The sequence below is a fragment of the Lithobates pipiens genome, unplaced genomic scaffold (genome assembly GCF_037356315.1).
Source record: "Lithobates pipiens isolate NorthernLeopardFrog02 unplaced genomic scaffold, aLitPip1_a1.2 Scaffold_23, whole genome shotgun sequence".
NCBI classification, from domain to species: domain Eukaryota; kingdom Metazoa; phylum Chordata; class Amphibia; order Anura; family Ranidae; genus Lithobates; species Lithobates pipiens.
The window spans coordinates 315400591-315421064 of record NW_027507785.1 but is presented as its reverse complement, the minus strand read 5'-3'; the positions used below and the strand labels follow the sequence as shown (position 1 = coordinate 315421064).

Sequence of the window (20474 nt, the reverse complement as noted above, 5' to 3'; positions counted from 1 at the left end):
GACTTGCCCACACACGAGCGGACTGTTTCAGCAAACTGTTTGCCAAACAGTTCGCTCAACTTTTGAAATGAACGGACTCGCCCACGTAAGGAGGAGGCAAATCCGCCCATTTCGAGCGCGTGTACAGGTAGGCGGGGCCCGCGAAGGAGACGTCGCGGGCTCCGCCGCCTGGAATGGGCTTAAAGGGGAACCCCAACGCCGAAAAAAATCGGCGTGGGGGTTCCCCCAAAGTCCACACCAGACCCTTGTCCGAGCACGCTACCCGGCCGGCCAGGAAAGGGGGGCGAGCGAGCGTGCCCCCCCTCCTGAGCCGTATCAGGCCGCGTGCGCTCAACATGGGGGGGGTGCCTTGGGGAAGGGGGGGGCCGCGCGGCCCCCCCACCCCAAAGCACCTTGTCCCCATGTTGATGAGGACAAGGGCCTCTTCCCGACAACCCTGGCCGTTGGTTGTCGGGGTCTGCGGGCGGGGGGCTTATCGGAATCCGGGAGCCCCCTTTAAGAAGGGGGCCCCCGGATACCGGCCCCCCACCCTATGTGAATGAGTATGGGGTACAATGTACCCCTACCCATTCACCTGTGAAATAAAGTACAAAAAAAAACACAACACAGGGAAAAAATATTTTATTGCACAGCTCCGGGGGTCTTCCGTCTTCGGGGGTCTTCTCGCCGGACTCCTCCGCTATCTGTGTGTAGCTCTTTTACTAGCGGAGGAGTCCGGCTTTCTTCCTCCCCGCCGCCGGCCTCTTCTCCCGACTTCGGGGGTCTTGTCCCCCTCTTCGGTTCTTCTGCCGGGCCACCGCGCCTTCTTGTAGCTCTTTTACAGGCGGTGGCCCGGTCTTCTGTCGCCGCTGCCTTCCGTTCTTCTGTCGCCGCCTTCGGTTCTTCTGCCGGGCCACCGCGCCTTCTTGTAGCTCTTTTACAGGCGGTGGCCCGGTCTTCTGTCGCCGCTGTCGTCGCCGCCGCCGCCGCCTTCCGTTCTTGTTCTTCTTCTTGTTCTTCTTCTTCTTCTCCTGGAGATGTTGACTCGACGAGCTCTCCGGCCGGAATGCCAGGGACACGCTCCGCTGCCACTTATATAGTGACAATGGGGCGGTGTCACATGGTATATGTCACATGGGTTGGTCACATGGTGACCCCGCCCCCTTACGATGTCATAGTCCCCATGTGACATCAACCCATGTGACCAACCCATGTGACATATACCATGTGACACCGCCCCATTGTCACTATATAAGTGACCGCACAGCGCGGCTCTGGCATTCCGGCCGGAGAGCTCGTCGAGTCAACATCTCCAGGAGAAGAAGAAGAACAACAAGAAGAAGAACAAGAACGGAAGGCGGCGGCGGCGGCGGCGACAGAAGACCGGGCCACCGCCTGTAAAAGAGCTACAAGAAGGCGCGGTGGCCCGGCAGAAGAACCGAAGGCGGCGACAGAAGAACGGAAGGCAGCGGCGACAGAAGACCGGGCCACCGCCTGTAAAAGAGCTACAAGAAGGCGCGGTGGCCCGGCAGAAGAACCGAGGAGGGGGACAAGACCCCCGAAGTCGGGAGAAGAGGCCGGCGGCGGGGAGGAAGAAAGCCGGACTCCTCCGCTAGTAAAAGAGCTACACACAGATAGCGGAGGAGTCCGGCGAGAAGACCCCCGAAGACGGAAGACCCCCGGAGCTGTGCAATAAAATATTTTTTCCCTGTGTTGTGTTTTTTTTTGTACTTTATTTCACAGGTGAATGGGTAGGGGTACATTGTACCCCATACTCATTCACATAGGGTGGGGGGCCGGTATCCGGGGGCCCCCTTCTTAAAGGGGGCTCCCGGATTCCGATAAGCCCCCCGCCCGCAGACCCCGACAACCAACGGCCAGGGTTGTCGGGAAGAGGCCCTTGTCCTCATCAACATGGGGACAAGGTGCTTTGGGGTGGGGGGGCCGCGCGGCCCCCCCCTTCCCCAAGGCACCCCCCCCATGTTGAGGGCACGCGGCCTGGTACGGCTCAGGAGGGGGGGCGCGCTCGCTCGCCCCCCTTTCCTGGCCGGCCGGGTAGCGTGCTCGGACAAGGGTCTGGTGTGGACTTTGGGGGAACCCCCACGCCGATTTTTTTCGGCGTTGGGGTTCCCCTTTAAGCCCATTCCAGGCGGCGGAGCCCGCGACATCTCCTTCGCGGGCCCCGCCTACCTGTACACGCGCTCGAAATGGGCGGACTTTCCGAGCGGGAACAGTCCGCTCATTTCGAAAGTACAGCGGACAGGCCCACACACGGGCGGACTGTTCGCTCAAACACAGTTTCAGCGGACAGTTTTTCGGAATTTCCGAAAGACTTTGTCCGTCCAACTGTCCGCTGAAACTGTCCGTTGAAAGCCCACACACGGGCGGACTGTCCGCCCAAACACTGTTCAGCGGACAAGGTTGGGCGAACAGTCCGCCCGTGTGTACGCGGCCTTAGACTGCGTGTTTTCATGTTGTAACTTTCATGAGCTTTCATAAAATGCCCAGTCTAATAGAAGTGAATGGGACCAAACATAAAGGCATGGGTAAACCTCACATACAATCGCGCTGTGGCTGCCGCCAAACCGGCAGTGGGAATTTTCTCCCATAATTGTGGGTTGTGGTGTCACAATATGCAACAGGGTTATATACCGTTCTGTGACTCGTGCTGGTAATCTCCCCTGATTTGCATTCATTGTTTATCTCTTTTCCTTTTGTCAGGACCGGAACATGATTCTTGGGAAGAATGGATTTTTCGTCAATCCTTCGGACTCCGTAGCGGTCATCGCAGCCAATATTTTCAGTATTCCCTACTTCCAGCAGACGGGCGTGCGAGGGCTGGCCAGGAGCATGCCAACCAGCGGAGCTCTGGACCGGTAAAGTGAGGGAAGGGTTCAATCTGTTTTAAAGGGAATCATTGTCTAGAGGAATGTGGAGGCTGCCATTGGTGGCTTCCCATTCTGCAGATGCTGCCTGGCTGATTTTTTTTTTTTTTATTTTTTTTTTTTTTTATTAAGGCTTGCACCTTGTACAGTATAGGATTTCACAGTTCTCTTATCTTTTTTTCAGTGAGATAAAAACTGACACACTGCGAAATTAGGAGTCTGACTTTTTTTATTTTCTGACTTTCTTGTTGCCGGTGTTCTGGCAGATAGTGTCCTGCCATCATACAGTGTCCGCCCCGTACTGCACATGCGCAGTACGGAGCAGATGACGCTTCGGAAAATCTCAGAAGATGAACGGCGCCTGCGCCGTGAGTGGAGGTGGTAGCTCCACCATGCAAGCGGACATAGGGTTGTGAAAATTAGAGGGCCGCTCGCCGCGTTTCGGGCTCGGCCTCGCTGCGCTCGGCTTTTTTCTATTCCAACTCTGTGTCCACTTGGATGGTGGGGATTAAACCTGGACTCACGGCGCAGGCGCCGTACACAGCGGACACTATCCGAAGGGGGACAGTATATGATAGGACACCAGGATGAGGACTCAAAAGTGTTGAAGCCTGAGGATCGCCATTAACCGCTTCAGCCCCAGAAGACTTGTGGTAGAACCGGATGGACTTGTGTCTTTTTTCAACCTGACTAACTATGTAACCCCTTCCTGACAGAGCATTTTTTGTGATTCGGCACTGCGTCGATTTAACGGACAATTGCGCGGTCGTGCGACATTGTACCCAAACGAAATTGGCGTCCTTATTTTTTCCCTCACAAATAGAGCTTTCTTTTGGTGGTGTTTGATCACCTCTGTGGTTTTTATTTTTTTTCACTATAAACAAAAAAAAAACGACAATTTTGAAAAAAAAAGCTATATTTTTTTACTTTTTTCTATAAAAAATATCCCCCAAAAATATATAAAAAAAAAAGAATTTCTTTCTCAGTTTAGGCTGATATGTATTCTTCTACATATTTTTGGTAAAAAAAAATTCACAATAAGTGTATATTGATTGGTTTGCACAAAAGTTATAGCATCTACAAAATAGGGGATAGATTTATGGCATTTTTTTTTTTTTTTTTTTTTTTAGTAATGGCGGTGATCTGCGATTTTTATTGTGACTGCTACATTGCGGTGGACACATCGGACACTTGTGATGCTATTTTGGGACCATTGTCATTTATACAGCGATCAGAGATATAAAATATCACCTCTACTTGCGTCTGTCAGACATGAGTGATGAAAAGCCGATAAACGGCTCTTCCTGTTTACATCGTGATCAGCCGTGATTGGACATGGCTGATCGTCTGGTAAAGAGCCTCTGTCAGACTGACACACCGCACTACTGATCGCCCAGTCAGTATAACTGAACCCTCACCCCCGGCCTTCATTTTGCTATAGGCCCGGACGGGAAGTGGTTAAGTACGATCGCCATTGCTTAGACGCTTCCTTTTTATGCTAACAAAATCTTACAGTAACTTCACTTTTGTTGAGCGAAAAAAAGTTCCCCTCTGGGTGATCTCTTTACATTGCAAGAATTTTACCAAACTTTGTTGCAGCTTCCAACCTTTTTGTTATTATGAAGAAATAGCCGTCTGTGTCCATGTGCAGAGTAAATGTGAATGGGAGTGACTTTATAATCATCAATCTGCTGCTGCACCTGCAGGGCTCTGAGGAAAGTGGCAGGGTCTGCATTCCTTTTAGATGAGATTTCGCTTTGGGGGAGTATCTCACCAAAAATAATTATTTTTGTTGCAGGGGATGCTCAAAAAATTATTAGGATCTTAGTGCAGACTTCTGGGGAAATCAGTCAGCCAATCACACAAGCGGGAAATTACATTTCTGGTTGGCGTTCTGTATACCATCTGTGTACCGAACGCCTCCAGGTAGCCCTAGTGTATTCTACAGAAAACTGCAGACTGAAAAGGAAATGCAATTTAATAACATTTAGTTACAATATGATTGTGTTGCAATTGTATACGCTATATTATTATTTATATATATATATATATATATATATATATATATATATATATATATATATATATATTAATATAAAATTATTATTATTATTATTATTTTTTATTATTATTTTTTTTTCCACGAAAGTGGAGTTACCCTTAAAATTTTTTGGTTCAGGTCCACTGTGACGCAAAGGCAGTAGATGGGGAAACATGAGACTATTACTCACGCTGTTATACCCTCCTCTTCCTCTCAAAGTCTGTTTGCCAGGTTTATATCCCTAAACTATTTTTATAGAGTTGTAAAGTTAATTTTCTTTTTCCATTAAAATATTACAAAGTGGGCCCTGCGCCCTCCATCCGTTCTGTTTTATGATATCTTGTATGATTTGATGTATTGCACTCTTTTATACTCCATAAAAATGTTATTAATGAAAAAAAATGACCGTTCCATTTCCAAATGATCAAAGGAAAAGCAGTCGGCCCCCACAACGCTGATATTCGGTTTTGAGCGGATGATGAGAGATTTAATCCTGTCCTGACCTTTACATCTCTCTTTAGGGCTTTGGGAGAGAAATTCCAAAATGTGATTTCCCAGCCCTGCTTGTCTATTGCAGCCGTGACCCCAGGAGGCTTATTTCTCGCGTTTCCTTGCTGTGCGACACTTAAGATCTCAGCATTCCTACATTAGCCGTCCTTTTTAAAGTGTAACTTCAACTATTATTATATGAATAAATACATTTTAAATAAATACACAAATAAATATATTATTATTAATAATTTATTAAAATGTTTTTTCGTTGGGGTAAGGGGCTCGAGTTCAATTTAAGTAAGGGTTATTTATGATTTTATTTATTTTTATTTATTATCTGAATAAATCTGAATATTTATTTTTTATTTATTATCTGAATAAAAAATAGAATAAATACACAAATAAAAATCATAAATAAATGAAAAAAATTATAACTTTTTTAAATAAAATATACTTTTAAAAAAATAAATAAATAACTAAACACCCTAACACAAAATAATTTATTATTATTAATGTATTTTTTCTGTTCGAGTTTGGATGCTTATTTATTATTATTAATAATAATCTAATGTTTTTTTAAGGTTAGAGGTTAATTATTATTTATTAATGTATTATTACATATTATTTTTTTTACTTATGATGTTTTTAGTTATCTGTGTATTTATTTTACATTTAATTGTGCATATATTATTACTATAATATTTTTTTAAAATTTTTAATTTGAGCAGAAAACCACGTGAATACGCACAAAAACGCACGAATGGAGAATTTCCATTTATTTCAATTTGACTAGAAATGCCCCAAAAAAATGCCCAAATCTGCTCAATTTGAGTGACAACAAAAGCTCCAGAACTTGTTTGAGCTTCAGGCGAGTAGAGATGTGAACCAACTCCATAGAGAATCATTGATTTTTTATTCTATTTTTTCCTCCTCCAGCGTTTTTGAGCTTCAAACTACAAAACGCTCAGGTGTGAATGCAGTCTGACACAGACGAGGGGGCACTAGCCCTCTCACTGACGCCAATGATCGGGCACTACAGTGAGAGGAAAAAGTATTTGACCCCCTGCTGATTTTGTACATTTGCCCACTGACAAAGAAATGATCAGTCTATAATTTTAATGGTCGGTTTATTTTAACGGTGAGAGAGACAGAAGAACAACAAAAATATCCAGAAAAACGCATTTAAAAAAAGTTATAAATTGATTTGCATTTTAATGAGTGAAATAAGTATTTGGCTCCCTGGTGTCTTCTATACAGGTAACAAGCTGAGATTAGGAGCACTCTCTTAAAGGGAGTGCGCCTAATCTTGGCTTGTTACCTGTATAAAAGACACCTGTCCACAGAAGCAATCAGATTCCAATCTCTCCACCATGGCCAAGACCAAAGAACTGTCCAAGGACGTCAGGGACAAGATTGTAGACCTACACAAGGCTGGAATGGGCTACAAGGCCGTCGCCAATCAGCTTGGTGAGAGGGTGAGAACAGTTGGTGCGATTATCCGCAAATGGAAGAAACGCAAAACAACTGTCAGTCTCCCTCGGTCTGGGGCTCCATGCAAGATCTCACCTCTTTGAGTTTCAATGATGATAACGGTAAAGAATCAGCCCAGAACTACACGGGAGAACCTTGTCAATGATCTCAAGGCAGATGGGACCATAGTCACCAAGAAAACAATTGGTAACACACCAGGCCGTGAAGGACTGAAATCCCGCAGCACCCGCAAGGTCCCCCTGCTCAAGACAGCACATGTACAGGTACGTCTGAAGTTTGCTAAAGAATATCTGAATGATTCAGAGGAGAACTGGGTGAAAGTGTTGTGGTCATATGAGACCAAAATCAAGCTCTTTGACATCAACTCAACTCACCGTGTTTGGAGAAGGAGTAATGTTGCCTATGACCCCAAGAACACCATCCCCACCATCAAACATGGAGGTAGAAACCTTATGCTTTGGGGGTCTTTTTCTGCTAAGGGGACAGGACAACTTCACTACATCAAAGGGACTATGGACGGGATCATGTCTCAATCTTGGATGAGAACCTCCTTCCCTCAACCAGTGCATTGAAAATGGGTCGTGGATGGGTCTTCCAGCATGACAATGACCCAAAACACACGGCCAAGGCAACAAAGAAGTGGCTCAAGAAGAAGCACATTAAGATCCTGGAGTGGCCTAGCCAGTCTCCAGACCTTAATCCCATAGAAAATATGTGGAGGGAGCTGAAGGTTCGAGTTGCCAAACGTTGGCCTCAAAAACCTTAATGACTTGGAGAGGATCTGCACAGAAGAGTGGGACAAAATCCTTCCTGAGATGTGTGCAAACCTGGTGGCCAACTACAAGAAACGTCAGACCTCTGTGATTGCCAACAAGGGTTTTACCACCAAGTACTAAGTCATGTTTTGCGAAGGGGTGGAATAATTATTTCACTCATTAAAATGTAAATCAATTTATAACTTTCTTGAAATGCGTTTTTCTGGATATTTTTGTTGTTATTCTGTCTCTCACTGTTAAAATAAACCGACCATTAAAATTATAGACTGATCATTTCTTTGTCAGTGGGCAAACGTCCAAAATCAGCAGTGGGTCAAATCCTTTTTTTCCCCTCACTGCATTCTACACACTGACACCAATGCTGGTGTATTATTCCTCCCACTGGCACCAATGCTGGTGTATTATTCCTCCCACTGGCACCAATGATGGTGTAATATTCCTCCCACTGGCACCAATGATGGTGTACTATTCCTCCCACTGGCACCAATGATGGTGTACTATTCCTCTCACTGGCACCAATGATGGTGTACTATTCCTCCCACTGGCACCAATGATGGTGTACTATTCCTCCCACTGGCACCAATGATGGTGTACTATTCCTCCCACTGGCACCAATGATGGTGTACTATTCCTCCCACTGGCACCAATGATGGGGCACTATTCTTTCCACTGGCACCAGTGATGGGGCACTATTCTTTCCACTGGCACCAGTGATGGGGCACTATTCTTTTCACTGGCACCAATGATGTTGTATTATTCCTCCCACTGGCACCAATGATATGGTACTATTTCTTCCACTGGCACCAATGATATGGTACTATTTCTTCCACTGGCACCAATGATATGGTACTATTTCTTCCACTGGCACCAATGATATGGTACTATTTCTTCCACTGGCACCAATGATGGGGTACTACTCCTTCCACTGGCACCAATCATGGGGTACTACTCCTTCCACTGGCACCAATGATGGAACATTACGCCTCCCACTAAGCCCAAAAATGGGATACTATTCCACCTATAAATGCCAATGATGTAGCACTGTTCCTCCCACTGATACCAATTATGGGGCATTATTCCTTTCGCTTACATCAATGATGGGGCTAATTACTCCCCCCCCCCCCCATATACCAATGATGAGGCATTGTTTACTCCCACTGATCCCAGGACACTTTCTTCTTCCACTGGTGACAGTCCGGCCCCCCCTAAAGTCTGAAGGACAGTAAACGGGCGCTTTGTTTAGAAAGTTTGGAGACCCCTGGTATATATCATGGGACCTCTTGTTGAAGGTCTTCCAATCACAGATGCAGGTGTTGGGAAGCCCACTCCAGAAAAAGCACTGGCCCCTCATTCTCCTCTGTCCTGCTGTTTGCAGGATGGGCTGAATCTCACAATAATGCGCCCCCTAATGTCCGCTGTGGGTGCCTGCATCCTCTCCCAGCTCCAGCTGAGCTTGGTAGCTACCACTGTGGGCTGTTCAAACTGCACTTGAGCTCCTTCTCTAGCTGAGCTCAAAGGAAGAGACTGCACAATTTTGAACGGCCTGGGGCAGACACTGGAGGGGGGGGGGGGGGGTCATTCTTGTGATAGTCAGCCCATCTGGCAAATGGCAGGGCAGAGGGGATTGAGGGGCCAACATTTTTTTCTGGAGAGGACTACCAACAGCTGCTCCTATAATGCGAAGACCTTCAACATTTACAACATGAAGAGCTCTGGTATGTACTATTCAGTGGATATAGAATTACATAAGGGGATCTTTCTGAAAATCTTCCTGAAAGGTGAACTTGCATTTTAAACAAATTGTAAATGTCATATAAATGTATTGTAAAATAGTATTTTTGCTGCACTTGTTAACAATGGCAATAACCTGCCTTCTGGAGTCCAATTAAGCACTGCCAAAATTCCTGAGCCCTGATGAAGAGTCTTCTGAAGAGTCCTGAAATGCGTTGTATTTTTTTTTCCCCCCTGCCATTAACCAATTTTAACAATACAACTTTTGATTCTTGGTTTGTTTGGCACTCTAATTGGTCTGTATATACCTGAAATCTAAACTCTGGGGGTTCCCCCATTTTTTTAGGGGGTGTACCCACTTTGTGGAGTGCTGCGACACCAGAGCCATTATACCATGTGATCATTTTGACCCTGTAAAAATCTGTATCCGGTGCCTTGTGTTTGGAAAATCCAAAGCAGCGGTGGTCAACTTACTTAATATGTGGGCCCCGGCTGCACATAAAATTTAGGAAATGTTTATGAACAGAGAGAACAAACATGGAACAGGATATAGTCAAAAACTATGATACAAGAGATGGTCAGAGACCGTGGCCATGATACAGGAGATGGTCAGAGACTGCGGCAATGATACAAGAGATGGTCAGAGACTGCGCACATGACACAAGGGATGGTCAGAGACTGTGGCCATGATACAGTAGATGGTCAGAGACAAAGGCCATAATACAAAAGCTGGTCAGACTGTGGCCATGGTACAGGAGATGGTCAGAAACTGCGGCCATGATACAAAGGATGGTCAGAGACTGTGGCCATGGTACAGGAGATGGTCAGAGACTGTGGCCATGGTACAGGAGATGGTCAGAGACTGTGGCCATGGTACAGGAGATGGTCAGAGACTGTGGCCATGGTACAGGAGATGGTCAGAGACTGTGGCCATGGTACAGGAGATGGTCAGAGACTGTGGCCATGATATATGACTAGGGTCTCCAAACATTTCAAACAAAGGGCCAGTTTACTGTCCTTAAGACTTTATGGGGGCTTGGATTGTGGCCAGTGATGGTAAAAAAAATTCTAAGGTCCAGTGAGAATAAACATTGCCTCAGGGTTGGGGGTCAGTTACATAGCATCTCTGGTCAGTAGGAGGGGGAATGGTGCCCCATCATTGGTATTCCTGGGAGGGATAGTGCCCCATCGTTGGTATCAGTGGGGGGAATAGTGCCCAAAGGGCCAGATAAAGGCTAACAAAGGGCCCACTGATATAGGAGATGTCAGATTCTGTGAACATGAAACACGAGTTGTTGGAGATTAGGGAAATATTAGATAAGGCTGCTAGAAATCACAACTATAACAGGGCAACAGGGAAACACAGATTGGTGACTGCAAGGGTCGGAGGGCTGTTAGAAAAGTGCTAAATGGCCACATGTGGCCCCCAGTTCACAGGTTGGGCACCAGGACTCTAAAGGGTTACAGTGTAACTTTTATTTTGAATTAATGGAAATAAAAGTGTATGTTCAATTAATAGAAGAAGAAAAGACCGGTACATAACGGTAACCCCGCCAGCGGATCTTTTTACAAGGCTGATCCTTGTCCACTCTCCGTCCTGTTGAACGTCCCCCCAGGACTCAGGAAAAACACATTTTTTCACCTATGATTAATGCTTCTCACTTGCAGATAAATTAAACAATGTAATCCCAGCCACTAAAAACACATGAGGTCAGAACAGTGCATACCATAAAATATTAAAATCTAGATTAAAATTATAAAATAAACTTTACTCTCCTCTTTGCACCCCCGTCCTCGGCTCTGTCTTGGCAACATACTGCAAACAAAAAGCTCCAAATCCCGTCCGCCTTTTTTACATGTGCAATTCCATAAAAGTTTTAGAAAGCGGACGTGTTTATTGCGTGATGTGTAGGTGTGCGCGTCCAACTCCTTCAATGAAATTATATGAACTTAAAAAAAAAAAAAAGTCGGATCCTTTTAAAAAGGGACGGGGCGCTCTTAAAACATCGAGTGAAGTGCGAAAACCTTAATCCGGTGTTTTTATTGCAATATTTTTTTTCTTTTCTTTTTAAGAGTGGCAAAAGCTACAAAGATCGCCTTATACGAGACACCGACCGGGTGGAAATTCTTCGGGAACTTGATGGACGCCAATAAGCTGTCGCTGTGTGGCGAGGAGAGTTTTGGAACAGGTCAGTGAAATAATGAACACACTTTTTTAGCTTAAAGTGTACCTGTCCTGGGAGAAAGATGGCGGCCATGTTTTATTTTTAATTTTTTTTTTTAATTTTTTTTTTTTTGGCTGCATACACCCCCAAATATTAATGATTTTTATTATTATTGAAATTTTTGGACTTGCACTAATTTTAATACTTTTTGGAATTGCAATTCCAGCATTTTATTATTGCTTATTTGCACAATTTTGTATCCATACGCAATATGATGTTTTGCACATTGTTGCATTTTTGCACTCTACTTGCTATTCATATAGTAGGCTATTTTTTTTTTATATATATATATATATATATATATATATATATATATATATATATATATATATATATATCATTTCGATCTTTCACAATTCATATAGTATTGATTTTCACTTTTTTTTTTTTTTTTTTAGCATTTCAGCTATTCTGTTTTTTTTTTGTTTTTTGCACACTGTTTTTGTTTTTAAATTTTGTAGTATTTACACAACAAGGTATATATTTATTAATTGCACAATTTTGTATCCGTACATAATATGGTGTTTTGCACATTGTTGCATTTTTGCACTTTACTTTCTTTTCATATAGGCCAATTCATATTTTTTTTATATATATTTTCGATCTTTCACAATTCATATACCGGTAGCTTTGATTTTATTTATTTTTTGCATTTCAGCTATTGGGGTTTTTTTGCACACTGGTTTTTGTTTTTTAATTTGTACTATTTACTCAATAAGGTATATAATTATTTACATATTTTATAGAATACTTGTGAACCTGCGCTAATCTCCACTCACATCCAATCAGTATTGAGTTGGATGAGAGTTTTTTTTGTAGCTATAAGCCCTTGTACACACGGTCGGACATTCTGCCAGCCAAATCCGTTGGATTTTGCCCGTCGGATCTTGTCCGAAACTGTTGCATACACGCGGTCGGACCAAGTTGTCGGAAAATCAGATCGTTCAGAACGTGATGACGTTATTTCGTTACGACGGGACTACGTTCAGGCTAGTAGCCAATAGCTTTGGTGTAGGAATTTGATCTGAGCATGCGTGGCACTTTGTCCGATTGGAATTCTCTACACATGATCGGAGTATGTCCGATCGGAGCATTTTGTCGGAAAATATTTCCAACAAGTTGGAAAATTGGGTCCGACGGATATTCCGGCAGAATCAGTCCGATGCATATCACACACAGTCGGATTATCCGACAACACGGTTCGATAGGACACATTCCGACGGATTCTCTGACCGTGTGTACAAGGGCTTACAGCTTCAACTCTTCTGGGAAGGCTGCCCACAAGGTTTAGGAGTGTGTCTATGGGAATGTTTGACCATTCTTCCAGAAGAGCATTTGTGAGATCAGGCACTGATGTTAGACGAGAAGGCCTGGCTCACAGTCTCCGCTCTAATTCACCCCAAAAGTGTTCTATGGGGTTGCGGTCGGGACTCTGTGCAGGCCAGTCACTTTCTTCCACCCCAAACTCGCTCATCCATGTCTTTATGGACCTTGCTTTGTGCACTGGTGCGCAGTCATGGTGGAACAGGAAGGGGCCATCCGCAAAACTGTTCCCACAAAGTTGGGAGCATGAAATTGTCCAAAATGTCTTGATATGCTGACGCCTTAAGACTGGGATCCTCAAACTATCGGCCCTCCCGCTGTTTCGGAACTACACATCCCCATGAGGCATTGTAAAACACTGACGTTCACAGACATGACAAGGCGTGATGGGAATTGTAGTTTCTGAACAACTGGAGGGCCATAGTTTGAAGACCCCTGCCTTAAGAGTTCCCTTCACTGGAACTAAGGGGCCAAGCCCAAAGTTGGGAGCATGAAATTGTCCAAAATGTCTTGGTATGCTGATGCCTTAAGAGTTCCCTTCACTGGAACTAAAGGGGCCAAGCCCAACCCCTGAAAAAACAACCCCACACCATAATCCCCCCTCCACCAAAATGATTTGGACCAGCCCAGAAAGCAAGCTCCATGAAGACATGGATGAGCGTGCTTGGGGGTGGAGGAGACTGTCCTGACCTCAACCCGAACAAATTTGGGATGAATTTGAACGGAGACTACAAGCCAGTGCCTGACCTCACAAATGCGCTTCTGGAAGAATGGTCAAACATTCCCATAGACGCACTCCTAAACCTTATGGGCGGCCTTCCCAGAAGAGTTGAAGCTGTTATAGCGGCAAAGGGTGGGCCAACTCAATATTGAACCCTACGGACTAAAGCCTCATACACACGATCAGATTTTCGGATGACCGAAGTTCCTTTTTTTTGTGGCATGCTCGTCTCATGTTGAAAGTGAAGAGATTACTCACAATATAAATCTTTTTGTATATGGCGGAATACAGCGTCAGAAGTGACGCAACGTGTTGGATCGTTTTGTATGTATTCTTTCTTTTCGGAGCATAGGTAGTCTTGCTGTTACGATATTTTTTTATTTTTTTTTGTACAAAAAACGTACTAATGATACGAAAATCTGATGTTGAGTTCATATCCGACAAAAAATGTTATAGTCTGCACATTCAGCTTTTGTCTGACAAAAAAGCGATGGGAAAAAAACACACCCGCCGCTCTAGGTGAGACCAGGAAGCCTTATGATACAGTAGGTGCTCGTCTCGCCTCACCTCCACACACAATGAATTTAGAAGAAATGGCCGCACACCACTGTAGATCAAAATCCTTTTTAATTTGGACATCCTTACAATTACAGGAATCAGAATGCTGGGTAGATGCGTTTCTCACACAAAAAAGTGAAATCGGCTGTCAAAAGCACCGTGCTAACGATCCAATAATCGTCAGACAGCTCGACGTACAAATTTTTTCCGGTTTTAGTATCGTGTGTACGGGGCCTTAAGACTGGGGTGCTATTAAAGTTCATGTGCGTGTAAAGGCAGGCGTCCCAAAACTTTTGGTGATATGGTGTATCTGATGCTTGGTACACTTTAAACAGTCTTGAAGGTGTCACTGACGGGACCATTAGGGAGCACACATTTCTTTTTACTCAACATCTTCCAGTAATCAATTTGTGTCAAATTGTGTGTGTTGTTTTCTCGGGTAACTATGCGTCTGAGTATAACCGCAGTCTTTTTATGAGGCCAAACCCTCCACTAATTAGCCGCGTAATCTGCCAGGACATATATTCATGTAAAATTGCATAAACATTGGAGTGCAGATTGAAGGAACATAAAATGATATTTATAGAGAAGTTCTAGCAGAACTCATAATTTAGGTCTGGCACAGAATCAGAGAAAACAATTTTTTTTCTCTTTTTTTTCTTTTTTTTTTTTCTTTTTCTTTTTTACAATGCTCTCTCAAAATTGGTACAACTTTTTTTTCCCTTTTTTTTTTTTTTTTTTTCTTTTCTTTTTACAATGCTCTCTCAGTTGGCACAACTTTTTTTTTTCTTTTCTTTTTTATGTCTTTTTTTTTTTTTTATTTCATTTTTTTTCTTTTCCTTTTTTTTTTTTTTTATTCTGCAATTTTAACATAGAAGTTTTTTTTTTCTGGGGAAATAGAGGGACTTGCCAAGCGACTAACCACACTCATCCCGCTCTGCACAGACCTTTATTTTAGATGCTGAGTTTTTTGTTTGGCGGCTGAATTTGGGCCAGTTTTATTTTTTATTTTTTTTTATTCTTTATTCTATTTGAGCAATGTACAAATTTAATTCAGACTTTTATATGAATGTCTATGGAAGCCAAACATTGGATGTGAGCGGCCGCACGCTTCCAGTCCACGGAGGAGCAGGGAAGATATTCAGGGAGGTCGCCGCCTCCTAAGTGATCGGTGGCCAATTGTCCAATAAACCAATTTAACAAAAAAAAAAAAATTCTGCAGAATTTGCAGAATAAAAAAACAAATTGCAGAATAAAACAAAAAAAAAATTGCAGAATAAAACCAAAAAAAAATTGCAGAATAAAATAAAAAAACAAATTACAGAATAAAACAAAAAAACTAATTGCAGAATAAAGAAAAAAAAAGTTTGTGCCAACTTTGAAAAAGCATTGTAAAAATAAAAAAAAATAAAAAAAATGTTTTTCTCTGATAAAGCACTACTTGATCTGTATTATTGCAATGGTCATATGAAAGTATATGTAAACCCAATATTTCATATTCCTGATATGTGCCTGCTGTACCATATACTTGTATGAAAACGTATCCTGTTCTTTGTATTGCTTCCTTTATGTGAAATCTCTGGTGTTCCTACCAGTCCCTCTGCTTTCCTATTAAAAACTGACCACACTAGTTACGAGAGCACTATTCGTTTTCCTTAAACAAGAGATGTATACCATTTTGTAATTTTTTTTTGTCTCCTTTGTGTCAAAACCAACATGGTTAAAGCTGATTTATTATTATTTTTTTATTTTCAATGAACATTTAAATAGGGTCGGATCACATCAGGGAAAAAGATGGTCTCTGGGCCGTTCTCGCCTGGTTATCCATCATTGCTACCCGCAAACAGAGTGTAGAAGACATCCTAAAAGACCATTGGCAGAAATTCGGGCGAAATTTCTTCACCAGGTAAAAAATAGTTCTTCAAAATAGTTTTTGAGCTTAATTTTCTGGAAATATTCTCTATTGAGGATGAGCAAGAAGTCAACAACATTGATTTCGAAAAAATTGGCGTCAAATTTTGCCATGCTGACTATTTAGGGAAAATTTGCCTGAAAAAAAAAATAAAAACATGGGTTTGGTCTATTAAAATGAAAATTCACTCTCCCAATCAACATTGAAAATTGTTACTCCTTATATTATATTTACAGAGTGGCCCCAAACCTGGTCTTCTGGGGTCCCGCGACAGCTCTTGCGGCTCCTACCCACCTCAGATAACCCCCTAGGAGAAGCACTCCCGAGTCCAGCATTCATCGTCCATAGACGCCGAATGTATGACTCCGCCCGGCCCCCTGGTGCCCACGTTGTGGATTTGATTGACAGCTGCAGGAGCCAATGGCTGTGCTGATATCAATCTATCCAATCAAGAGCTGAGAACCCCAAGCAGATAGACAGCGCATCCCTGTCGGGTCAAGTTCCAGGGCTCAGGTAAGTAAAACGGAGGGGCTGGTCACTGCCAGGTGTTTTTTCACCTTAATGCAAAGGATGCATTAAGGTGAAAAAACACGAAGGTTTACAACCCCTTTCAGTAATGAGATACAATTGCAGTATTAATAATGGGATACAATTACAGTGTTAATAGTCAGATGCAAGTACAGTGTTAATAATCATATACAATTGTAGTGTTAATACTTTGTTGCAATTACAGTGTTAATGCAATTGCAATGTACTTACATCTGTCTATTAACACTGTAATTGTATCTGATTATTGCAATTGTATTTATTAACACTGTAATTGCAACAGAGTATCAACACTACAATTGTATCTGATTATTAATACTGTACTTACATCTGACTATTAACACTGTAATTGTATCTGATTATTAACAGTGTTAATAATCAGATACAATTGCAGTGTTAATAGTCCGATGCAATTACAGTGTTAATAATCCGATGCAATTACAGTGTTAAAGTGGTTGTAAACCCTTACAACACACTTTGACCTACGGGTAAGCCTAGATTAAGGCTTACCTGTAGGTCCAAGAAATATCTCCTAAACCTACACGGTTTAGGAGATATTTGCCGAAAGACAGGCACCGCTGTCTACGGCGCATGCGCCGTAGACAGCGGCGTGCAGGCGCACTGAGCGCGGCACCCGTCAACGGTGATATGCCCAGCGTGGCGGCTCCCGTGCGCATGTGCGGGAGTGACGTCATCGCGGCTTCGAGTAGATGGATGCGCCGGACTAAAGGGGACAGCGGTGACTTCGCTGGCTCCTGTGTCAGGTAAGTGACACATAATGGACTACTATGCGATGCATAGTAGTCCATTATGCTTTACCTTTGCAGGGAATGAAAGAGGAAGTAAACTCATCAGGGTTTACTTCCTGTTTAATAATCCGATGCAATTACAGTGTTAATAATCTGATGCAATTACAGTGTTAATAATCCGATGCAATTACAATATTAAATGCTAGACATAATTACTATGTTGTCAGATAAAATTACAAAATTATAATAAGTATTTTAAATTTTGTTACATTTTTTTTGTTTACATTTTCATCTATTGGCCTATAATAATAACCCTGAGTATTTATTGAAAGTCTGCATCGAAATAAAACCTTGTATGTCTTCTAAAAACAATGTAAATGTTATTTAGGTGGGAAAATTATAGTTAACTGTTTTGTCTAGATAACCGACTCATACTGATGCTACTTCTTTAGGGAAGACGGTAAAGTAGGTGAACTGTTTCCTATTTTAGAGCAACTAGATTGTTTACTATAGTACAGATTTGCAATTTAATTAATGTATATCTCTAGAGCCTGTCTGGCACTAATGAGATCTATAATTCTTAAAGAGTTCTCCATTTAGGTGGGTAGATGCTCACCTCCATTGAGTGGCAAGGCTGAAAAGAGTTGCCTCATGTATCACAGGCATCTAGAAGATTTTTTTGAACATTTGGAGATTTAATTTTTCTATTACTTTACATCTGGGTTGGTCAACCGGTCATCCTCTGGTCATTGTATGCTGAGGATTTGCTGAAGCAACCCAGTATGTCCCACTCAAAAGCACCATTCCCATCAAAGCCTCTACTGTTCTGCAGGTACGACTATGAGGAGGTCGACTCCGAAGGAGCCAACAAGATGATGAAGGACCTGGAAGCAGTTATGTTTGACCGTTCCTTTATCGGACAGAAATTAGCGGTTGGCGACAAAGTTTACACTGTTGAAAAAGCCGATAACTTTGAATACAGCGACCCTGTTGATGGAAGCATTTCAAGAAACCAGGTGGGACTGCCATAGCGGCTGTGGTTGAAAAATCAGATTCATTCAGATTTTAGTCTTCCGTTTCTCTACGTGTGTGTGTGTGTGTCCCTCTTATTCTGCTGAGACCCAATAGCAGAATGTGGGTGCTGCTCGGGTATGATGAGGAGTCCACGTTACCCCTGCTCTGGCTGGAGAGGAGCTTGCCCAAGCTGCAGCAATGTCAAGGAGAGAAGTCCGTATGCTGCACATCAAGCAGCAGGCCCATGTGTGGAGAGGTAAATGGTAGCCTCAGCCTAGGCTCTGACCAGGCCACTCCCCAACATGTTTTGCTCCGCTCTTGGTAGAACGCACCACCTTAGAGGCATGACTTTGGGGGAAGCTAACTTGGAGGCATGGGTTGGTGGGAGCCTGGGCTGAGGCTGCCATTCATCTCTCCACACAATGGGTCTGCTGTTTGATGTGCGGCATATGGACTTTTCCCGATGACATTGCCTCTTCTTCCACTGCTGTACTTATCTTCTCTTCCTGACGGTCCTCCCCTCCTGGCCCCGTCTGTGCTCTGTTGGGTTACTCGTTAAGGTCATTTCTTTGTGACATCAATTTTTGCTGTCTCTCTTTTCAGGGATTAAGGCTCATCTTCACCGATGGCTCCCGTATCATCTTTCGACTCAGTGGAACCGGCAGTGCCGGAGCAACTATCAGGTTATATATAGACAGCTATGAAAAGGATGCCCCCAAGATATACCAAGATCCTCAGGTAAATTCATTGTTGAGATGGCTTGGTTTTCCACTATGCTAGAACATTCATGGCATTCTAAGTATTCTTGTCGAGCTACGCGCCACAGTTATCACAAAATAGTATATTTTAGATCAGACTTTCTCAGCCTTTTTGCCCCAAAGGAACACTTAAAATAATTTTCAGGTCCCAGGGAACCACCCCCCCATCTACCCCCTTCCTCACTTGGGCGATCCAATCGGATCCACCTGTCATTTTTCAGGTGGACCTGATCGGAAGATCCATGCATTCCAATGGACAGGCGCTTGTAAGTGGACTTACACTATATTTTCAAAAGGATTGGGCCTGCCTTTACACACACATTAACTTTAATGGCATCCCAGTCTTAGTCCGTATGGTTCAATATTGAGTTGGCCCACCTTTTGCAATTAAAACAGCTTCAAATCTTCTGGGAAGGCCGTCCACAAGGTTTAGAAGTGTGTCTATAGGAATGTTTTGTTCATCAATATATGGATGCACAAGTTTGGGATGGAGGAACTTGACTGGCCTACACAGAGTCGTGACATCAACCCGATACAACACCTTTGGGATGAATTAGAGCAGAGACAGGGAGCCAGGCCTTCTTGTCCAACATTAGTGCCTGACCTCACAAATGCATTTCTGGAGAAATGGTCAAACATTCCCATAGACACACTCCTAAACCTTGTGGACGGCCTTCCCAGAAGAGTTGAAGCTGTTATAGCTGCAAAGGATGGGCCAACTCAATATTGAACCCTACGGACTAAGACTGGGATGCCATTAAAGTTCATGTGCGTGTAAAGAAAGGCGTCCCAATACTATTGATAATGTAGTCTATGTCCGTTTACACCCACCTATCTCCGAGTCCAATTTGGTCCGCAAAAAAAACAAAACAACCAAGGCGATCTGTCCTCTTCTATTTAGGCAGTTCGGATCAGGGAAAGTCGGGTGTAAATGGTCAGCTGGTTTATTCCCAGCTGCCCATAGAACATGGCGGGCTCGGTTTGTGTCCGCCCTGCAGAGTGTGTCATCCGCCCGCTCCTGCACCAACCAGCTGGAGATCTGAGAGCCGATTCCCTGCAGTTTGGAACAGAATCCACCCCGGGAGAATAAATTGTATGAATGAGGGAATAAATTGTGGTGTTTGTTATATGCTTTTGTCTGTAGTACATCAAAAATGTATATTTTTTAAAATTCAATTTATTTATATGTATACACATATTATGTATAACAATATAATACAGTTTGCATTTAAAAATGATTTATGTCAAAGGAAAGCCTTGCCTGCTCTCCAAG

General features: G+C 43.2%; 1 protein-coding gene across 2 annotated transcripts in view; it reads left to right on the top strand.

Moving 5' to 3' along the window:
• Positions 1-20474, top strand: part of PGM1 (phosphoglucomutase 1) — an 85197-nt gene that overhangs the window by 55358 nt on the left and 9365 nt on the right. For both annotated transcript variants that reach the window (XM_077450562.1, XM_077450561.1), the window contains exons 6-10: positions 2701-2855; positions 11469-11584; positions 15993-16128; positions 18262-18445; positions 19047-19181. In XM_077450562.1, the coding sequence (XP_077306688.1) occupies positions 2701-2855; positions 11469-11584; positions 15993-16128; positions 18262-18445; positions 19047-19181 (726 nt within the window). The remainder of the gene's footprint in view (positions 1-2700; positions 2856-11468; positions 11585-15992; positions 16129-18261; positions 18446-19046; positions 19182-20474) is intronic.